At 44.4% G+C, this 18,685-nt stretch overlaps 1 protein-coding gene across 1 annotated transcript; it reads left to right on the forward strand.

The window, feature by feature from the left end:
• The first annotated feature begins 679 nt into the window (after window positions 1-679).
• Window positions 680-18,107, forward strand: SF3A1 (splicing factor 3a subunit 1). Its single transcript, XM_048514311.1, has 17 exons — window positions 680-839; window positions 3,442-3,554; window positions 4,168-4,372; window positions 4,660-4,917; window positions 5,682-5,756; window positions 6,540-6,690; window positions 7,504-7,697; window positions 8,016-8,133; window positions 8,227-8,412; window positions 9,741-9,862; window positions 9,991-10,233; window positions 10,552-10,762; window positions 12,325-12,354; window positions 14,256-14,410; window positions 15,548-15,649; window positions 16,803-16,874; window positions 17,200-18,107. The coding sequence occupies exons 1-17, from the start codon at window positions 777-779 to the stop codon at window positions 17,299-17,301; spliced, it is 2,400 nt and encodes a 799-aa protein (XP_048370268.1). The 5' UTR covers window positions 680-776; the 3' UTR covers window positions 17,302-18,107.
• Window positions 18,108-18,685: the final 578 nt, after the last annotated feature.

Genomic DNA, 18,685 nt, shown 5'->3' on the forward strand with positions numbered 1-18,685 from the left:
TGCACCTGATACGTTCCACACAGATCCTTAGAGATAAGAGTTAAAAAAACTAACTAGACGACCGGCTTCAATTTGAACTCCGGCCGTATGCGGGGTTGGCGAGCCTTATGGAAAATTATAGGACTGGGCGGGAATGGGGCACACATCGCCTCAGTCTTATTGGTATTTTGAGGAGTAATTCGCTGTAGATATCCTAAGGGATAAAGCGGTGTTGTTTTACACACCTATGCGGAAAAGACGCTTTTATTGTTGTATGATAGAAAAGGGGGTATTTTAATAGCAAACACAACCAAAAAGGATTTTCTGGAATTTCAGACTGTGTACTACTGCAGGACTTTTTAAAAACTTCCATATAAAGGACCGCAGATAGCTCTTCCTCCGACTCTGTGCAGCCTGCACAGCGTTCACTTCACATTTCACGCCCCTAAGTATGTTCAACAGATAGCCGGAAGTATCTCTCTAGGTTTCACACCTCCCCTTTTCTTTCAATGAAATGAACCGACTTCCCGCGAAACGTCCATTCACATTCGGAACTCTTTCCCGAGGGCGGAAATACGAGATTTGCGGACAATATCTCAGATATGCGCATGCGCATTCCACTTTCTTGGGTCCCCATGGCTACTCCGCTGGGGTTATGCCCAGTAGGAGGACCGCTCATGCGCGAGTACTTCCGTGTCGTCCGCGGCTGCGCGCATTCTGTGAGGCGCGGACATTTTGTCACGGAGTTGGGTGTTTTGTTTCTTGCTGCGTTGCCTGCGTCGGGTTGAAGAGGCACCATGCCGGCCGGGCCTGTGCAGGCGATGGCGCCTGCCCAGCCAGCGCCACCTGAAGCGAAGCAGGTACAGTTATCTGGAGAGACCCTTCCCCTTCGCTTCTCCCCCAGGTTTGAAGTGCGGGCCTAGGGAAAGGGGCAGGGAGCTGGTGTCCCACGGCGCTTTGTGGAGAGAACGTTGCATCCTGGGAGTTGTAGTTTTTGATGTTGCCTTGTGTACCTTGTTTAGTGCGCGTATTAAACGGGAGGTCCGGAATCAGACGTCAGTGAACGACCGATAAGGCTTATTGCATAGGATAGGTGTCAAACTCGCGGCCCTCTAGATGTTATGGACTGCAGTTCTCATCATGGGAACTGTAGTCCATAACATCTGGAGGGCCGCGAGTTTGACGCCTGTGGCTTATTGCTATTATTGCCACTCCCCTCACATTTTCTCTGTGATAGGCGGAAGGAGCCAGATCCGGGGTACCTGGTCTGTCCTTGACGGTGCTCCCAAGTGTTGGGGAGCAAAGTATCCCTTTTGCAAGTCAAAAGGGATAGCAGCATAAAAGACAGACAAAAGAAAGAATTTATCCATATGTAATGTAATGGAGAATCAGCCGCAGTACTATAGAAGTTTTACTCTACATTTGTAGACTCATCTCAATAGCGAGACGTAGAAATTTGCCTGTTGTCTCTGTTATATTATCAACATCACTGTTCAGCAAGTATAAGATTTTTTGCTGGTACGATAACCTTTTTTTCATTGCCAAAACTGGTTGCAAAATATTTAGTCTGGTTGTCTCATACAGAGAGGGCAGTACAAAAGCACTTGCTCCAGCAATTCTACACAGTTCATGGTGCATATGCAAATTCTCTCATGATGGGGAATTTTCAACTGTCTGCTTTCCAGCGAAGCTGATAGTAGTATGTTACATCTTGCACGTGTAAAAACTCGGCGCTGATTGGGCTCTGTTAGTTGGATTAAGTACTTTGCCGTACAAACGATCTTGGTGTGGATTCCAAAGAAGAGTGGGGTGTACCCCTTTGCAAAATCCCTACACAGAAGCAAATTGCATGGGTGAATCCTGCCCTGTAAGACCTGCTGTAGAGCATCAGACAGACAGAAACTTGTATTGGCATATAAAACATATCAGGCAACCATGATCAAAGCATAAGCAAAACTAAGAGCAAACTATAACCACAAATTGCAGATAGAAAAAGTAAATGACGATTTATCTCCCAGTCTTATCTTGATGCAGCTTATAGCATCTTGCAAAATTGTTGCTACTTTCTCACTTGTTTCAAGATTGGAATTGTTCAAGAGAAGGAACGACTTAGCAGAATCAGAAAGTCCTGTCCTGTTTGCTAAAATAGGGCTTAGATCATTTGTTCGAATTTCTGAATAAAAAGGACAGTAAATTAGAGTGTGCTGGATAGTTTCAGTGCAGCCTGCCTTACAGGGGCAGTGCCTGTCTGAATGTACTACGTTTTGATATGTTTTATAGAGAATTTAAAATGGCATAATATAGAACCTGTCCAAAGAAAAAGTTCTACGTTGGTTTGGATTTTGGAGATGGTAAAAATATGTAGTGGTATGGCCTGCATTAAATGGAATCCCCAATCTCATAGGATAGTATATCATCCAATATCCTGTCTCACATAGTAGCCAGTTTGTGTTTGCAGAAGTTAAAATTTCAGCTCTGGCGAAACTTATCTGGTGACTTTAGACATCAAACACACCCAGCCTCCAAAAACGAGGATAATGACATTACTTTAGAAGGTTGCCAAAAGTGGTGGTTTTTAACTTTTAATGCTGAACATGTATACAGTATATTAGACTACTGTCCAAAGCTCTTCTTTTAGGTAGTTCTGTATTACATTATTTATTGCTTTTGAAATGTCTCCACAGTTTCTAGCAGAGCTCACAAGATATCATATCATGTGTTTCAGATGAGGGAGACTTGCCTAAGGACCTTGATGATGCAGTCCTATTCAATGACTGGAACCACTCTGAATAGGGTTGCACTGTCAATGAGCTTCATGGCAGAAAACAAAAGAACAACCTTGCTCGATCATCTAGTCCAGCATCCTGTACCACACAGTGGCCAACCATTTCCTCTGGCAGTCCAACAAAATGGCATTTAGGCTGAGCCTCCTGGTATTGGTATCCAGAAGTTTACTGCCTCTCAATGTGGTCCTCTTTAGTTACCATGGCTAGTAGCCATTAATAGTTCTGTGTTGCATGAAGCCCTTGTTGGCTTCAGTGCATGTAGGAGAGTTGCTTAGGAAAGCCTTGTTTGACAAGGTTGCATTCTTCGGTTTTGGGAGATTGGAGTTATGTAGGTCTGATTTCTTGGGGATTTCTTATATAAGCAGCTTATGAGGCCAAGTCTCTAATGAATTTAAAAATTCCATGGAGGACAGTCATATAACTATTTTCCCATGTGGTATTCTGAATAACAGGGGGGGAAATCTCTCCTGCGCAGTATTACCATTTGAATGCTAGAAAAATATTCCTCCAGAAAGAGTTTTCTTTGTTGAAAGAATATTTTTGAGTCCCACATACCATCGATGAATGACAGCTGTGCATATGTTTTCAGCAGAAAAATATCTTTAGAGTTTGATATTGTGTAGACTGAGGAGTGTGGGAAATAGCACAATTTTTTTCAATTTATTTTTTATTGCAGCCTGAGGATGAGCCGAAGGAAGAAGCAACGCCAGCCAAACCTGTTGTGGGAATTATTTACCCACCGCCAGAGGTTAGAAATATTGTGGACAAGACAGCTAGCTTTGTGGCCAGGTGAGTCACTGTAGATTGGGCTCATGTTATATCGGTGGATGCAAAGATACACAAGAGATGAAGTCTGAGAGCATCAGCAGGTTCAGTGGGACAGATTGCTATTTTTTTTTGCATATATAAACTTCTTTTCCAAAGAAAAAGTTGCCCATAAGGCAACTTTATAAAAGCAAATTTAACAAAGCAAAAACAAACACAAAAACCTGACAGCATAAAAAACAAAGCCCTACACACAACTAATGAATGATAGACTGGAGACTTAAAAAAAATGGATGATGCAAAAACTATTATCTGCCCCTCGCAGTCTTTAAGGAAAATAGCAGACTTAACTTTATATCAGTCTTGCAAGGCAAAAAGATAGTTAAGCCTCTTCAGAGGTTCTAAAGTTGCAGTATCACTTCTGTGTCTCCTGATCAAATGTAAGAGTACATGGAGATGACAAGTAGGTGCTCTTGAAGAAGTCCTGGCCCCAGGCTTTTTATTTGTTTTATATAAGAGGGCAGTGATGATATAAACATGATGCCCTGTTGTTTTGCCAGTCTTTGAATAGAAATCTCAGTTTCTTCAGGGAGAGTTTCATTCTTTTGGCAGTGACTCTTGGTTTTTAACCTTCCAGAAACGGTCCAGAATTTGAAGCTCGAATCCGTCAGAATGAGATCAATAACCCAAAATTCAATTTCTTGAATCCCAACGATCCTTACCATGCCTACTACCGGCACAAAGTCAATGAGTTCAAGGAAGGGAAGGCCCAGGAGCCCTCTGCGGCTATTCCAAAGGTCATGCAGCAGCAACAGAGTGCTCAGCAACAACTTCCCCAAAAGGTAAATGGTTTGCCTCAGAAGCCAACGTGCCTGACATGTCTCACAGCCTGAGGTTGGGGGGTTTTTTGGTCCCTCTCTAGGAGATGACATGCCCCACCTCTTTGAGATTGCTAAAATGATGACTTTTTCATATATATAAAGTCATTATATTTCAGACCTTAGTAATCAATGCTACATTACTTTGGAATGATGTACATTTAGGCCATGTGACCTGGGCACTTAACTGAGGCAGAGTATTGGCCCCTTCAAGCCAGTTGCTGACCCGTTTGTATATGTTCCTCCCATAGGTGCAGGCCCAGGTGATTCAGGAAACTGTCATTCCAAAGGAGCCCCCTCCAGAGTTTGAGTTCATTGCAGACCCCCCCTCAATCTCTGCCTTTGACTTGGATGTGGTAAAGCTGACAGCACAGTTTGTTGCTCGCAATGGTAGGCAGTTTCTCACCCAGCTGATGCAGAAGGAGCAGAGGAACTACCAGTTTGACTTTTTGCGCCCACAGCACAGCCTCTTCAACTACTTCACCAAACTGGTGGAACAGTACACAAAGGTAGGTCTTTCCGGATGGGGCCACACTCCGGAAGATGTTCAGTTCTGTCCAAAAACAATTTTCTGTCTTAAAGAGGCAGCAAGTGTACCTTTCAGAGGGACAAATGGAGGTTTAGTGTATGTTTCCTTTTTGTGGGGTTACAGAGAAATGTTGATATGGATGGGTTCTCATTCTTCTTACGTGTTCAGTGGTAAGAAGGAAATTATTTCCCAGTGTCTAGGGATGCAATTAAAGTAGCAGCAGATTAGTTTTGCACCTGAAATAAAATACTACAGGAAATGTCTCATACGTCTCTCACATGTAGTATGCATCTACAGGCATAAACACTAGCAACATCTGTGTTCAGTGCCATTGTATCTTGATTCCAGAAACTGTGATCAGTTTTAGGCAAGGTTGCCTATGTTCTCAAGGGTTAGCTGGCAGAGGGGCAATCTTGCTGGTGTGCCGCGGTGGCTGCCACCCTCCGCCCCCGCCCCCAATGCTGGAACACAGTGCTGAATGTCGCACCAGCATTCCAGGGCCCCTGCCGACATAGTGGGAGTGGGGACGATGATAGCCAGGTGAGGAACTAAGCTGAGTTGTCTCTCTCACAGCCTTTGCTGACGTTATGCTGGCGGGCCACAGTTCAGACTTAAGCTACCCTTTTGGGTGGTGCAAATCCATTGGATTAGCATAGGTTCCATTCAAGTTTTTTTTTCAGAGGACTCACTTCTGTAGGCACAGAACAGACTACCCTTCAGTAACATCTTGAAAATGTGTTTCAGATCTTAATCCCTCCCAAGGGCTTAATCATAAAACTCAAGAAGGAAGCAGAAAACCCCAAGGAAGTATTGGACCAGGTAATCAAGAAATAATCTGTGATTTTTCTTGCAAGTCTTAACTAATTTTTCTGTTTAGAACTCTTAGTGTTACTTTTAAAACCTTTTGTCCCAGAGTGGTCAGTCTGCAAAGGACCTGCTTACCAAACAGGCATAAAAATTTCATTGAGGTGTCTGAATCATAAGCTACTTTTAAGTTTTTATGTCAGCAACCTTCTCTTCCACACATTTTGATGTAGGTCAGTAGATCTAAAGCTTTCAAGACCAATTTTGCTATTGTTCTCCAGAACGTAAAGTTTGGCATAGATGTAGACCAGGGGTTGGCAACCTTTGCCACCCAAAGAGCCATTTGGACCCGTTTTCCATGGCCCGAAGATCTACCGAGCCGGAGAGGCGGCTCCACTCACCTTTCCTTCCAGCACTGCTCTGGAGGGACACGCCCATGCTACCCTCCGACCTCCAGGCCATGCGGAGCCGCAGTATAAGGCTGAAAGAGCCGCATGCGACTCCGGAGCCGCAGGTTGCAGACCCCTGATGTAGACTAAAGTGTGAGATCCTAGCTAATGTGTTTACATTAGTGATGTGATGTGACATTACATCTAGTGACATTACATTACATCTAGTGATGGGACACTGTGTTTCAGATATGTCCCTGAGGGTGTCCAGAAAGTTTTTAAATGACCCGTGCTTCATTCAATTTAATTGCTATATGATACTGTGTGAGTGGGTATTGGTGACTGTGCCTTGCATACTGTAACAAGATTTCCACGTCCCATTTTTGGTGCCTTTTTCCTTCCTGGGCAGGCATGCTACAGAGTGGAGTGGGCCAAGTTTCAGGAGCGAGAGCGGAAGAAGGAAGAAGAAGAGAAGGAGAGAGAGCGTGTTGCATATGCCCAGATTGACTGGCATGACTTTGTGGTAGTGGAAACTGTGGACTTCCAGCCCTCTGAGCAAGGTTAAATCAGCTATTGCTTTGGTGGGGGGAGAGTGGAGACTAGCATTTGCTTGCTAAAACACGTTTGCCTTTCTCTCTTCATCCCGCAAGGATCCAGAGGTAGCTTACAAGCACAACTAAAGAAAAACACAACATTAAAAAGGACAATACTAGAAATAATGACTGAGATCAGCTACATAAAATACAAGGCACAAAATCAAGCAAAATGACAGAAACCTGATATACAAGATCCAAAAAAAATTATACATAGTAGTCTGTTGTCTTTAATTGTATTGTTTGAATTGTCGTAAATGCTACCAATCTCAAAGACTATAAAGTAAATTGTTCTGCTACCAAGATCACAGTGGAACTGGAGAACAGATCCAAAAAAGGAAGAAAAGGTTTGGGTGCTGTGTGGTTTCCGGGCTGTATGGCCGTGTTCTAGCAGCATTCTCTCCTGACGTTTCGCCTGCATCTGTGGCTGGCATCAGATCCTCTGAAGATGCCAGCCACAGATGCAGGTGAAACGTCAGGAGAGAATGCTGCTAGAACACGGCCATACAGCCCGGAAACCACACAGCACCCAAGTGATTCCGGCCGTGAAAGCCTTCGACAATACGAAGAAAAGGTTGCTTATGAACAGAAGCAGAGTTGAGACGCTACAATACTTTCTCTCCCCTGCTCTTTCTATTAATTACCAGCCTAACTGGACTTTTGAAGCAGTGTTTAATTAAAATAGCATAACGTTCATTGTAATGACCTGCAATGCGTATGTCTTAGAAATTGTTCTGTACTGAAGCGGTGGTGATGTAAACTCCCTCCCTCCTGCTGCAGGGAACTTCCCGCCCCCCACCACACCTGAGGAGCTGGGAGCTCGCATTCTGATCCAGGAGCGCTACGAGAAGTTTGGCGAAAGCGAGGAAGTGGAGATGGAGGTAGAGTCAGATGATGAAGATGAGAAACAAGAGAAGACAGAGGAGACTCCATCTCAGTTAGACCAGGACACTCAAGTGCAGGACATGGATGAAGTGAGTACCGGTCAAAGTCAATTAATTGTGACAGGGCTTAGAATCATAGAGTTGGAAGAGACCCCAAGGGCCATCTAGTCCAACCCCCTGCAATGCAGGAACACATAGTTAAAGCACTCCTGACAGAAAAACAGCCATCGGCTTGAAAATAAGCTGCCAAGTTTTTTTAGCTGCATATTAGATGTCCTGGATCATCAGTGTTATTCTGAAGTATTAAGATTGAGTATTAATGTCTGCAATGTAATTCTTAGTTGGTGTGAACAAATTAGGCATAGGGCTGCATTGAAACTTTATGCTCTCTCATTTTCAAATGTAAAGGGCTCTGATGACGAAGATGAGAACCAGAAAGTTCCACCACCTCCAGAAACTCCAATGCCACCACCACTTCCCCCAACTCCAGATCAGGTTATTGTCAGGAAAGATTATGATCCGAAAGGTAAGCTGGCATCTTTTGACTTGTGTCTGTGCATTCCAGATCCCAAGGGTAGCTAAAGTAATCTGTAACGATGTGGCTTTTTTTCTTTTTCAGCTTCCAAGCCTTTGCCACCTGCCCCAGCCCCTGATGAGTATCTGGTTTCCCCCATCACTGGGGAGAAGATTCCTGCCAGCAAAATGCAGGAACACATGCGAATTGGGCTCCTGGATCCTCGCTGGCTGGAGCAAAGAGACCGTTCCCTCCGGGAGAAGCAGACTGATGACGAAGTTTACGCCCCAGGTCAGTCACGCACAGCTCCTCGCCGCAGTTGTAGAAATGCTCTGTTCTGCTTCCAACATGTATCCAGTTAACTATTTCCTACAAACTTGTATCTAAAGGGGAGGACATAGTCAGGTCCTTCAAAAATGCTTCTGTGTTTTGTATCTTTATGTAACTGTTACACAAATAACTGTAATGGGTTACCTGAATTTAAAAGGAAAAGTTGTCGGCCTTTTAGGGTTCAACGCTTTTCGAAGAATAATTTCAGGTCAGATGTTAAGTTTACAGAGATGACGCAGGACTTCGTGCCAACACAGAAAATGTTCTGAAGGCTCTTGATGCTTTATTGCTGAAGATCATTTAATCTGTCCCCGTGAGCTTCCTGGATGAGAGTTAATTCGGGAGCCACATGTAAACTGCCTTGAGCTCTTTGGAGGAAGTGGCTGTGAAATTCAAATCCAACCTGCTCCTTGTTCGAGTTACATAACACTTTTAAAGTGGTAAGCTGAGAAGGCAAAACAAGAGGACATCTCAACATATCCTCTGAAGATGCCAGCCACAGATGCAGGCGAAACGTCAGGAGAGAATGCTGCTAGAACACGGCCATACAGCCCAGAAACCACACAGCACCCAAGACATCTCAACACTTTTTCAATACATTAATTTTGTTCCGGCTGTTGTGGAGCAGCTGCCACAGGTTGCTTTAAGCATTTGAATTAGGCTTGGTAATTCGGATTTACTTTACTGATAAAAGTGAATCGCCTGGGGGTTGATAAAGCTGAACAGGATTTGGCTTTATTGGCTTTTAAGCAGCGCAAGCAGGGAAAAGAGGCTGCAATCCTCTGTGCTGAGCTAAGTAGTTGGGACAGCAGAGGCGGGAGGAGAGAGGCTGTGAGACACGGGGAGAAGGCAGCTTGGTCCTTCTTTCAGTATCGTGCTTCCCACCCTGCTTTCCAAGGTTTATGGGCCTTGGAAAGCAGGGCAAGGGGAAAGGCAGCACGATCCTGCTTGCAGGAGGGAATGTGCTTCCTCCCGCACACAGGATCGCACCCCACGCCCTTGCTTTTCAAGCCTTCTGGGACTTGGAAAGTACCTGTGGAGGCAGTTCTCTCCCCTCTGCAGTTTCCAAAGCACCTAGGGCTTGGGAAAGTGGAAGGGAGAGAACTGACAAAATTTCAGGTTTGTTTAACTCAAATATTTTTGGTAGGAGCTGAATCTATCTTTACAGAGTCAAAAGTGCCTGAACCAGACATTTACCGATAGAAACTATTGGTGCTCAAGCCTAATTTGAATGGTGCTGTGTTTTGTAAAATAAATCCTGGTCAGCAGTTTTGTTTTTGTCTGTCTAGGCTTGGATATCGAAAGCAGTCTGAAACAGTTGGCTGAGCGCCGTACTGATATTTTTGGTGTGGAAGAGACTGCTATTGGCAAGAAGATTGGGGAAGAGGAGATCCAGAAGCCAGAAGAAAAGGTATGGCTAGAGCTAGATTGTCTCTTTCAGTGTTGCCAGGAAATGAAGGAGCGGAAGCTGTCCCCCAACAGGCTTGTTATTATTAATCTTAATGCATCTCTTTCATATCGCCCATTTTCTTTCACTAGGTGACCTGGGACGGCCATTCTGGCAGCATGGCCCGAACTCAGCAGGCTGCCCAAGCCAACATTACCCTGCAGGAACAGATTGAAGCTATCCATAAGGCCAAGGGGCTGGTGCCTGAAGATGACAGCAAGGAGAAGATCGGTCCCAGCAAACCCAACGAGATGCCCCAGCCTATGCCCCCTTCATCAGTTCCGAACATGCCAACGAACGCTCCGCCAATTGCGTCTGTGCCCCGCCCGCCCTCAGTATGGGTTGCTGCTTACTTTTGTAGCTAAGCCGGTGTGGTGTAGCGGTTAAGAGGGGTTGGACTGTAATCTGCAGAACCGGGTTTGATTTTCCACTCCTCCACAGGAAGCCTCCTGGGAGACTTTAGGCTAGTCACAGTTTTCTCAGAGCCACCTGCCTCACAAGGTCCCTGTGGTGGGGTAGGGAGAGAAAGTAGTTGTTAGCTGTTTTGAGTAGAGAAAAGCAGGGTGTAAAAACCACCTATAGCAGCGAGAAAGTTTGATTCCCCCTCCCAAAGCTTTCACGTTCTTTTACAACCCAAATATCATATCTTCTAGATGCTGCCTCCTGTCCGTACAACTGTTGTTAGTGCTGTCCCTGTCATGCCTCGTCCTCCTATGACTTCAGTGGTGCGTTTACCACCAGGCTCCGTCATCGCTGCTCCCATGCCACCAATAATACACGCACCTCGGATCAATGTTGTTCCAATGCCACCTTCTGCCCCGCCTATTATGGCTCCACGTCCCCCTCCAATGATTGTGCCAACAGGTCAGTGTTGAAAATCTCTCTCTTAATAACAGCCCTGTTCACACATTACAGTGAGTGCGCATACATCTTGTTTGTACATCTCTTTCTGTGAAGGAACCAACATGCATTCACTTTACAAAAGAAAACAGGGACCAGTACCTGGATAAATGTGGGATTTTGTTTCATACATCCAGCTGTATATGCATTGACCATAACATGAGAATTTCTCAGCGCTAATACAAATAATGAGCATACAACACTGATACAAATAAGTTTCTCGTGCATTCACTGTAACTTGTGAACAGAGCTAATGTCTGTAGTGTTTTATAACTGGTTGTTCTTGCTCACTTACAGCAAAGCACGGTTGCCTCCTGATCACCGTTGGTTGGTGTCATTGGCTTGCAGTCATGCATTCTCCACAGCAATTCCACAGCCTGCCCCAGCTGTTGTTCTTAAACATACCACATTATCATGCCAGTATTCAATTTCACTGATTTCGTCAGCTGATCTTGGCCCTTTTCAGAAACAGAATCAAGTCCCAAAAGTCCACGTGATTAATTCCTTGCTTAATTTCAAATTTAGCCATCATTATTTGCTGAATGAATTTACATATTTATTTTGAACATTACTATGCTGTATTTCTACCCAAATAGGGTGCCCAAGGCAGTTTGATGCCAAACTGCTTGGCTATAATGACATTTAGTTCTATTTCTGATGGATCAGACTGCCATTAAATACAATTAATTAAAAAATTAAATTAAATTGGTAACTTGCTTCATCCTGAAGTTCATGCTGGCAACAGTATTTATGTAGGTGCCCCCACCCCCACCCCCCCAGCGTCTGAAAAGGAGAGACTGTACTGTGGTCAGATTCAGAACTGCTCCTCTTCATTCGAGTTCAGTTGTCCTTTTCCCCAAAAACAAGCTCTTTGTTTCACTGGGGTGCAGCTCATCTCTCTGGCTTGCCCACTCCCCCCCCCCCTTCTATCATCATGGAGGTTCAAACATTGGGTAATTCATCTTTACCTTCATTGACCCTCTTCTTCACATAGCTGCTATTCCACAGATGCAAATTGTTTCAGTTTCTTATTTTGCCCAGTACTTGTGTTTCCCATAAAGTTAATTCTCCCGAGTTGTTCAACAGAGGAAAAACATGGATGATTTTAGCACTTCCAGATTGCCTGTCCCTCGTGGAGTGTCTAGAAACATAACATTCCAAATCTGCCAGAGGAGCGTACCTGTCATTGTTCATTATTTCTCTGGGATTCTTTCCCAGCATTCCTTGTTGAAACTTGTAAGTGTTATTGGTTGTGTCTACAAAATTAAAAGCCAGATATGCGTTTTCCAGAGTTGCTTTTAACTATGTAAGGGGCACATGGGGGTTAGACTTGCTTTGTACTAAAATGAAAGTTATAATGTGTTATGGCATGGACTGCATTGTCTTACAGGGCCAGAGGATGACTTCAGACGGTCCCATATCATTTTCAATTTAAACCTGAAATCTAAACAGGCTTTCTATGAATATCATAGGTTGCAGCTGAGTGAAGCATTGACTAACTATTGTATCTAATTATTACAATATAGGATACAGACAGGGACCAGTCAGCAGTCCAGGTAACTTCTTAAGTGTCATTGTGACCTCGGAGGTAATACGGCTAATCACTAACCTTCAAGCCAAGCTAATTTGCATGCGTTCACACTTCTCTTGTCTGTCCAGAGTGGTACAAAGGGGTCCTGGCCGTGGTGTGCGTCTGTGTGTCATAGTTTTGTTCTTGTAGACTTCTTAGGCCGAATTTCACTGCTCTTAAAAGGTTGTGTGGCTGCATGCTAGCTTGGGTACTGGTGCTCCAGGTATTGTTCTAATTGCTAGAGAAACCAAGGCAGGAATACAGGAAGCACCCTTGCCAAGTGCCAAATCCGCTGGTATGCCTTTTAGCTGTATTGCGCCACAGCCGTCGATACGCAGCTGTAAACCCAGTTTGTCTAGCCAATGAGGTCTGCTGTTTTGTGTGTACAAATCAATCTGTCCTCCAAGTTTCAGATAAGTAGTTCAAGGTTGCTACTGTGTTGACTCAGGTCACTGACTGTCACATGGTGGTGCTCTTGTCCAAAAATTATTCTAATGCCTTTTTTCAATACTAAACACTCAGAAACTCCAAGCCAAAAGACAGTGCAGTTGGATGTTGATACTTTTAACATTGTACAGTCTCTGAATCAAGCATTTGAAGTCCAGGTTACCTGGAATAAGGATGGGTTCACACACAGCGGTTTTTAGGTAAACATTTAAAAGCATAATGTACAAACCAGACTAACGTATGCCTGCCCAGGTGGTCATGAAAATCAGGATTGGCTGCAGCTCCCTCTCAAGTAATTATACATTTGCTATCAAGTCATGAGTGAAATGATTGACCATTATGGAAATCTAAATGTCGGACAGATACGTATATTACAATTAAGGAAATCATGTGAACAGTATTCACTCTTCCTAAGAGTGGTCATACAACTGAAGGACGTCTAGGAGGCCACTTTAGCCTGCTTAGGTATGGAAGGCATGACTACAGTTGAGGTGCATTGATTTTTTTTTCACATGCATAGCTGTCACATGATTATTACAGAGCAACTTCCTCTGGTTCCTATTTTGTCAAACTGAAGTCTAGCCATCAGTGTGAAATTCATGCTTGATGGATGCAATGCTTGACTCTGAGATACTTGCAGCTTTCTTATGTTTTTAGATCAACTGCTTTTTGTCTTGGAGTTACTACTGATGGCTTTCCTTTCTTGTGTCTGTCTTTGTTTCCTTAAAAGCAGGAGTGTCAAATGTAAGTCCTTGAAAGAGAGCGTTGTTTCTTGTAGTCTGGCCAGTGTGTTCAGGTTCCTTTATTCTTCCACTATTGCAACATCTGGAGTACTTCTGTAGTAATAACACATGGTTGCTGCTGTTTATCTGAACGAGAAAATAACCCTTCTGGGGTTGCGACTTCCGTTTTGTTTTTTCCGACGCTCTGCTCCTTGGAAGAAGGACCAGATATAAAAGCATGACACCAGATACGACTTTTATCTTATCTTTTGCAACATCCTTGTTCAGAGAAAATGCAGATACTTTGCCAGGTTTCCCCAGTTCACTCCATGTGTCCTGTCTGCTGTTGCCACAGTGACTTCCTTGCTCTGTATTCTGCATTGTTTGGTGTTTGGTAAGCCCTCTGCTACCTTGTTCACATCTGGAAGCTTCCCTTCATGCATTTAGGGGGCATATAGCTCTTATGGCAAAGGGAGCTCACAGCCCTGCCTGTGCACTGTTTTAGCATTTCTTAGTGAGTGCCGAGTTCTTGTGCCCTCGGTTAGCATTTGGGGTGCTGGATTTCCCACTCCACTCCTGGGGAATGTAGGTGGCATACTGTTGTGCTCTCCAACATTTTCTGCATTTGACACTGCTGCTTTGGGTTGTGCCAGTCAGTGCTCCCAAAAAAGGCTGTTGGTGATTTTGTGCAAAATTAATCCTTTCTCTGTTACTTCAGCATTTGTTCCCGCCCCTCCTGTTGCACCGGTTGCTGCCCCGTCGCCTATGCCTCCTGTTCACCCTCCCCCGCCCATGGAGGATGAGCCGTCTTCTAAGAAGCTGAAGTCTGAAGACAGCCTCATGCCAGAGGAGGAGTTTCTGCGCAGAAACAAGGTGACCACTAAAAACTTAAAGCAATAACTCTTGTTTTATTTAAGGCTCTAGGACAGTGATGGCGAACTTTTTCGAGACCGAGTGCCCAAAGTACAACCCAAAACCCACTTATTTATCGCAAAGTGCCAATGCAGCAATTTAACCTGAATAACCCCCTCGAGCAGGGGCCAGCCTGCTGTAGCCTCCATCAAGTCCCACATGCACCATTCTGCACCTCTCTAGCATCTCTGCTGCCTCGCCCCCGCCCCAGACAGCAGCCACCTGGAGCACAGGCCCCAGGCCTGCCAGCCGAGTCCTCCCTGCTTGCTGAGGTGCATGCACCTCAAGTCCAGCGACCCAGGCCAGCCTAGATGTGTTTGTGGGGATGGGTCGATTCCCCCCCACATGACGAACTCTGTGTGCACGTGCCCACAGATAGGGCTCTGAGTGCCACCTCTGGCATCCATGCCATAGGTTTGTCACCACTGCTCTAGGAGGATCTTCCAGGGTGCCTCCTTGATTCTATAGGGGTTGGGCTAGGCAATTTTCAGCAGCTTGTTCGAGTCAGGTTCAGATCAGAATTTCAGATTCTTCATTTTTCCTTTGAACAAGCTGCTTAAGGAAGAGCTATTAAATGGCATCACTATCCAGAAGATGCAGGGAGAAGCAGACTAGGCAAATGTAAAAAAAAATCTGCTCCCAGCATATCTTTTTGGGGGTCACCTTTTCCTGTGTCTCTTACATGACCAAAAAGGCAGCTGTGTTGTATGGTCAACAGCTCTCTCATGAATACAGTCATTAAAACAAAATATACTGATTATATATGTCTGATTAACAGAGTTCTGATAGCATCTAGGTTCCAGTTTCTATGGCAGCTTTTTAAAAGGTAGCCACTTTTTATATGATTTGTATAGTTCTGCTCAGCAGGAAGTTGTAAGGAACTGCTCAGTTGAACAGCCTTCTACCTTACCCAAGACCAGGGCAGTTAGAGATTTTAACGCATCAGTTTGTTGGGGAATGTAATTGGTGGAGCACAAAGCCAATAGCATTCCTCCATGCAGAAGCAAGAGACTATTACTGCATTTTATCTGTTTTCTTTTCTTTCCTCCCTGGCTCCGTGAATTTTGTCTGACCGTATTGTCACATTTATTCTCTTAGGGCCCAGTCACAGTCAAAGTCCAGGTTCCCAACATGCAGGATAAGACTGAATGGAAGCTGAATGGCCAGGTGCTGGTGTTCACCCTGCCGCTCTCTGATCAGGTATGGCCCAGGGCTTCTTAAAAATAAGTGATGGGCAACTTCTGTATTCTCAGGTACTGCTCTGGTCTTCAGACAAGTTAACTGGAAAGTGGCCATGCGTGTTATTGGACAGACTCCCTTTTCGAGTGACCATAATGCATCAGGCACTGTAGAAGGCTTCATTACTTTGAGAGTGCACTCAGGCACAGTATTACACCTATGACTGTTTGCATCTTGCCTATAAAATCAACAAGATGTGTAGATCATCTCCACCTCATACAGTCTGAAAACATTTTTCTTGTGAATAAAGGTTGGGGAGACATCTAGCAGTGCCTCAGTTAAAAACTCAGCTGCGGATGTGTTTCCAGCGAAGGACAGGGCATGGCTAGTGGGTCACTTGTTTCCTATCCCTGCCCTAAACTGCTTGCTGGCAGAGTGCACAGCTGGGACTGTCTGCTGGGCCCTCAAGGTGGTAGCATTGCTGGAGTAAGCCGTTTGCACTCTTTTGACTGAGGAATTCCTGTGCTGTAATAGAAGCAGAATTGGTCTGCTTGCATCAGTCTTTAGTGGTCAGACTTCTGATAAAAGCCTCAACTTTTTCATGTCTTACAATGTCATATTTATTTATTAGTCTCGATATACCGCCCCATCCCCTAAGGGCTCTGGGCGGTGTACAAATCAATAAAACACAATAATATTTAAAAATTCAATTTAAACCATTCCAAAACAAACACGCCAACCTTAACTCCAAAAGCATTACAGATTCAACATGGCAGCTCATCAGGGGGGCTACTCAACAAATGTGAGTTCAGGGGATGGCACCCTCAACGGCTGACCTCACTGAAAGCCTGGCGGAACAGCTCCGTCTTGCAGGCCCTGAAGAACTATTCTAGGTGGTTGGGGGGGAAGTGTTCCACCAGGTGGGGGCGAGGGCACTAAATGCCCTGGCCCGAGTGGAGGCCAGCAGTATCATGGAGGGGCCTGGGACTACCAACAAATTGGCTCCTGATGAATGAAGGGGTCATGTGGGGACAGATGGTCCCTAAAATATGAAGGCCCCAGGCTTTGGAGTGTTTTGTAGGGGTTGGGCATATATCTTGCTCATATATGCTGCCAGCTATCATTTGTCTAGTGCCCTGTTTCCTGAAGAGGGTTGTATTTCCTTGATTTCTAGGTTTCTGTTATAAAGGTGAAGATCCATGAAGCTACCGGGATGCCAGCTGGGAAACAGAAGCTTCAGTATGAGGTGAGTGTTCAGCTTCTTTACCGCTTGTAGGTGAATTTCATGTGTCAGTTCAACCATCAGAGTGCACTTGACTGATGATTGTGGAACTCTTCCCCAGTATGTGCAGCTTTCATTACTTAACCATTAGCTCTATGTGGAACCTTCATAGCTTGTTTAAGGTGGTGTCAGAATTCCACTATTGATTTCCTGTGCCTGGATATAATAGAAGGGGACCAGTTTTTTTCTTAGGTCAGAGTACTTACACGAAGCAATGGATTCTCCTTTGACTTTACTTGGCTGAGTTTTGTTTTGGGTGCTGTCACAGCTGTCTCGTTGTTTCTTGCAGGGCATCTTCATCAAGGACTCCAATTCTCTGGCTTACTACAACATGACAAGTGGGTCTGTGATCCACTTAGCACTCAAAGAAAGAGGAGGCAGAAAGAAGTAGGACCCCCGTGGCTAGCAGCTATCCTATTGGGGCAGTTCCTGAGTAGTAGCAGCATGGAGTTCCCACTCAGACTGGACTTTGGACCTTAACCTTTGTATTTGGCAGTCCCTGGGCCTAAAGGAAATTGAACTTGCCCAAGCAGCAACTGTGCAATTGTGAACCAATATGTGTAAAAATGAATGGCTTGTGCTAGATTAAAAATGCTGCCAGAATTGTCCCTATGTTAATATTATTCCCAATGGTTCTCCAGTTACTCCTTGTGGGTGAGGCCTTGCCTAGCTTTGATCTAATTCTACAGCATTTCATTTTCGGAGAAGTTTGCTGTCATACAAAGAATTTTACCTGTTGGATGGAACATTTCAGTTAACTGTCTCATACCAAGTAATTTCTCTTAACCAATGTAGTGAAAGCATTCATTGTTCTGTGTGAGACAGGTGAGCTAACACCTTCTCTTTGATCAGGAATACTTTGAAACCACCTGATAGAGTAAATAGGAAGAAGCCAGATTTCTGGGTTATATCATCATTTGTCAGCCCACCTATTGCAGCTCCTCCATTAGAAAACAATTTTCTGCAATGCCCGGAGAGTATTACTATTCAAAGATATATATCTTAGGCTTACGGAACCAGTGCCACAGGTTCTTGGATTCTGGCCTTTTAAAAAACATTCAGATTGAGATGAATGACACATCAGCCCCAGGGAGGTGGGGGTGGTTTGTGGTCATGTGCTACAATCTGCAATCTTTGCTTCTCTTTCCCTCATGGTTTGGAAATTAATGTGAAGGCAACAATAAAAAGAGAATAAAATGTTCTGTGTCCAATGTTTCGTGTCCAATTAACTTAGAATATGTAAATTACTTGGAATCAGTGTATAGCAGATTACCCAGTCATTTACGACAGTCTGTTTTTCAAATGTAGATTAAACTAGCAGCCTTCAGAGAACTTCAGCACTGAAAGTAGTTCCTGTTCCTTTACCTTCCTCTGCAGTGCAACTTCATTTGCTAATTGTGTACCGAATAACAGTTTCAACACTCAGCAAAGCTGTGTTAAAAGTAACTGGTGCTAATGTTCCTGTTGAAAGTCTGAACGAGCCTTTGTCAGGAATAAACTATTACCTTTTTGCGGTTCACACAGTGGCCTTTATTGCAAGGGACCAAAGTCTCCATGCACCTATAGGTTGTCTATATAGCTGTAGCTAGAGAGTTCCCTTCTACTCCTCTCCTTAGGAGATGAGCTATTTTGTTTGTTTGTTTGCCCACACAGCAGTGCCTTATGGTAAAAGTGAAATCAGTGGTGCCAGGCTGTGCTTCTTTCCTTTTAGGGTTGGGCAGTTTTTCTCCTGCTCTTAGTTTTGTCTACAAAATCAGTGTATCTTGGTTTTTGTG

Source organism: Sphaerodactylus townsendi, linkage group LG13 (genome assembly GCF_021028975.2).
Source record: "Sphaerodactylus townsendi isolate TG3544 linkage group LG13, MPM_Stown_v2.3, whole genome shotgun sequence".
Classification (NCBI taxonomy): Eukaryota; Metazoa; Chordata; class Lepidosauria; order Squamata; family Sphaerodactylidae; genus Sphaerodactylus; species Sphaerodactylus townsendi.

Excerpts from the sequence above, each read along its gene's own strand:
- SF3A1 (XM_048514311.1), top strand. The coding sequence starts at position 777 with ATGCCGGCCGGGCCTGTGCAGGCGATGGCGCCTGCCCAGCCAGCGCCA. Across the intron at positions 840-3,441 it reads CGCCACCTGAAGCGAAGCAG|CCTGAGGATGAGCCGAAGGA; the intron begins GTACAGTTATCT and ends TTTTTATTGCAG. Across the intron at positions 14,411-15,547 it reads AGTTTCTGCGCAGAAACAAG|GGCCCAGTCACAGTCAAAGT; the intron begins GTGACCACTAAA and ends TTATTCTCTTAG.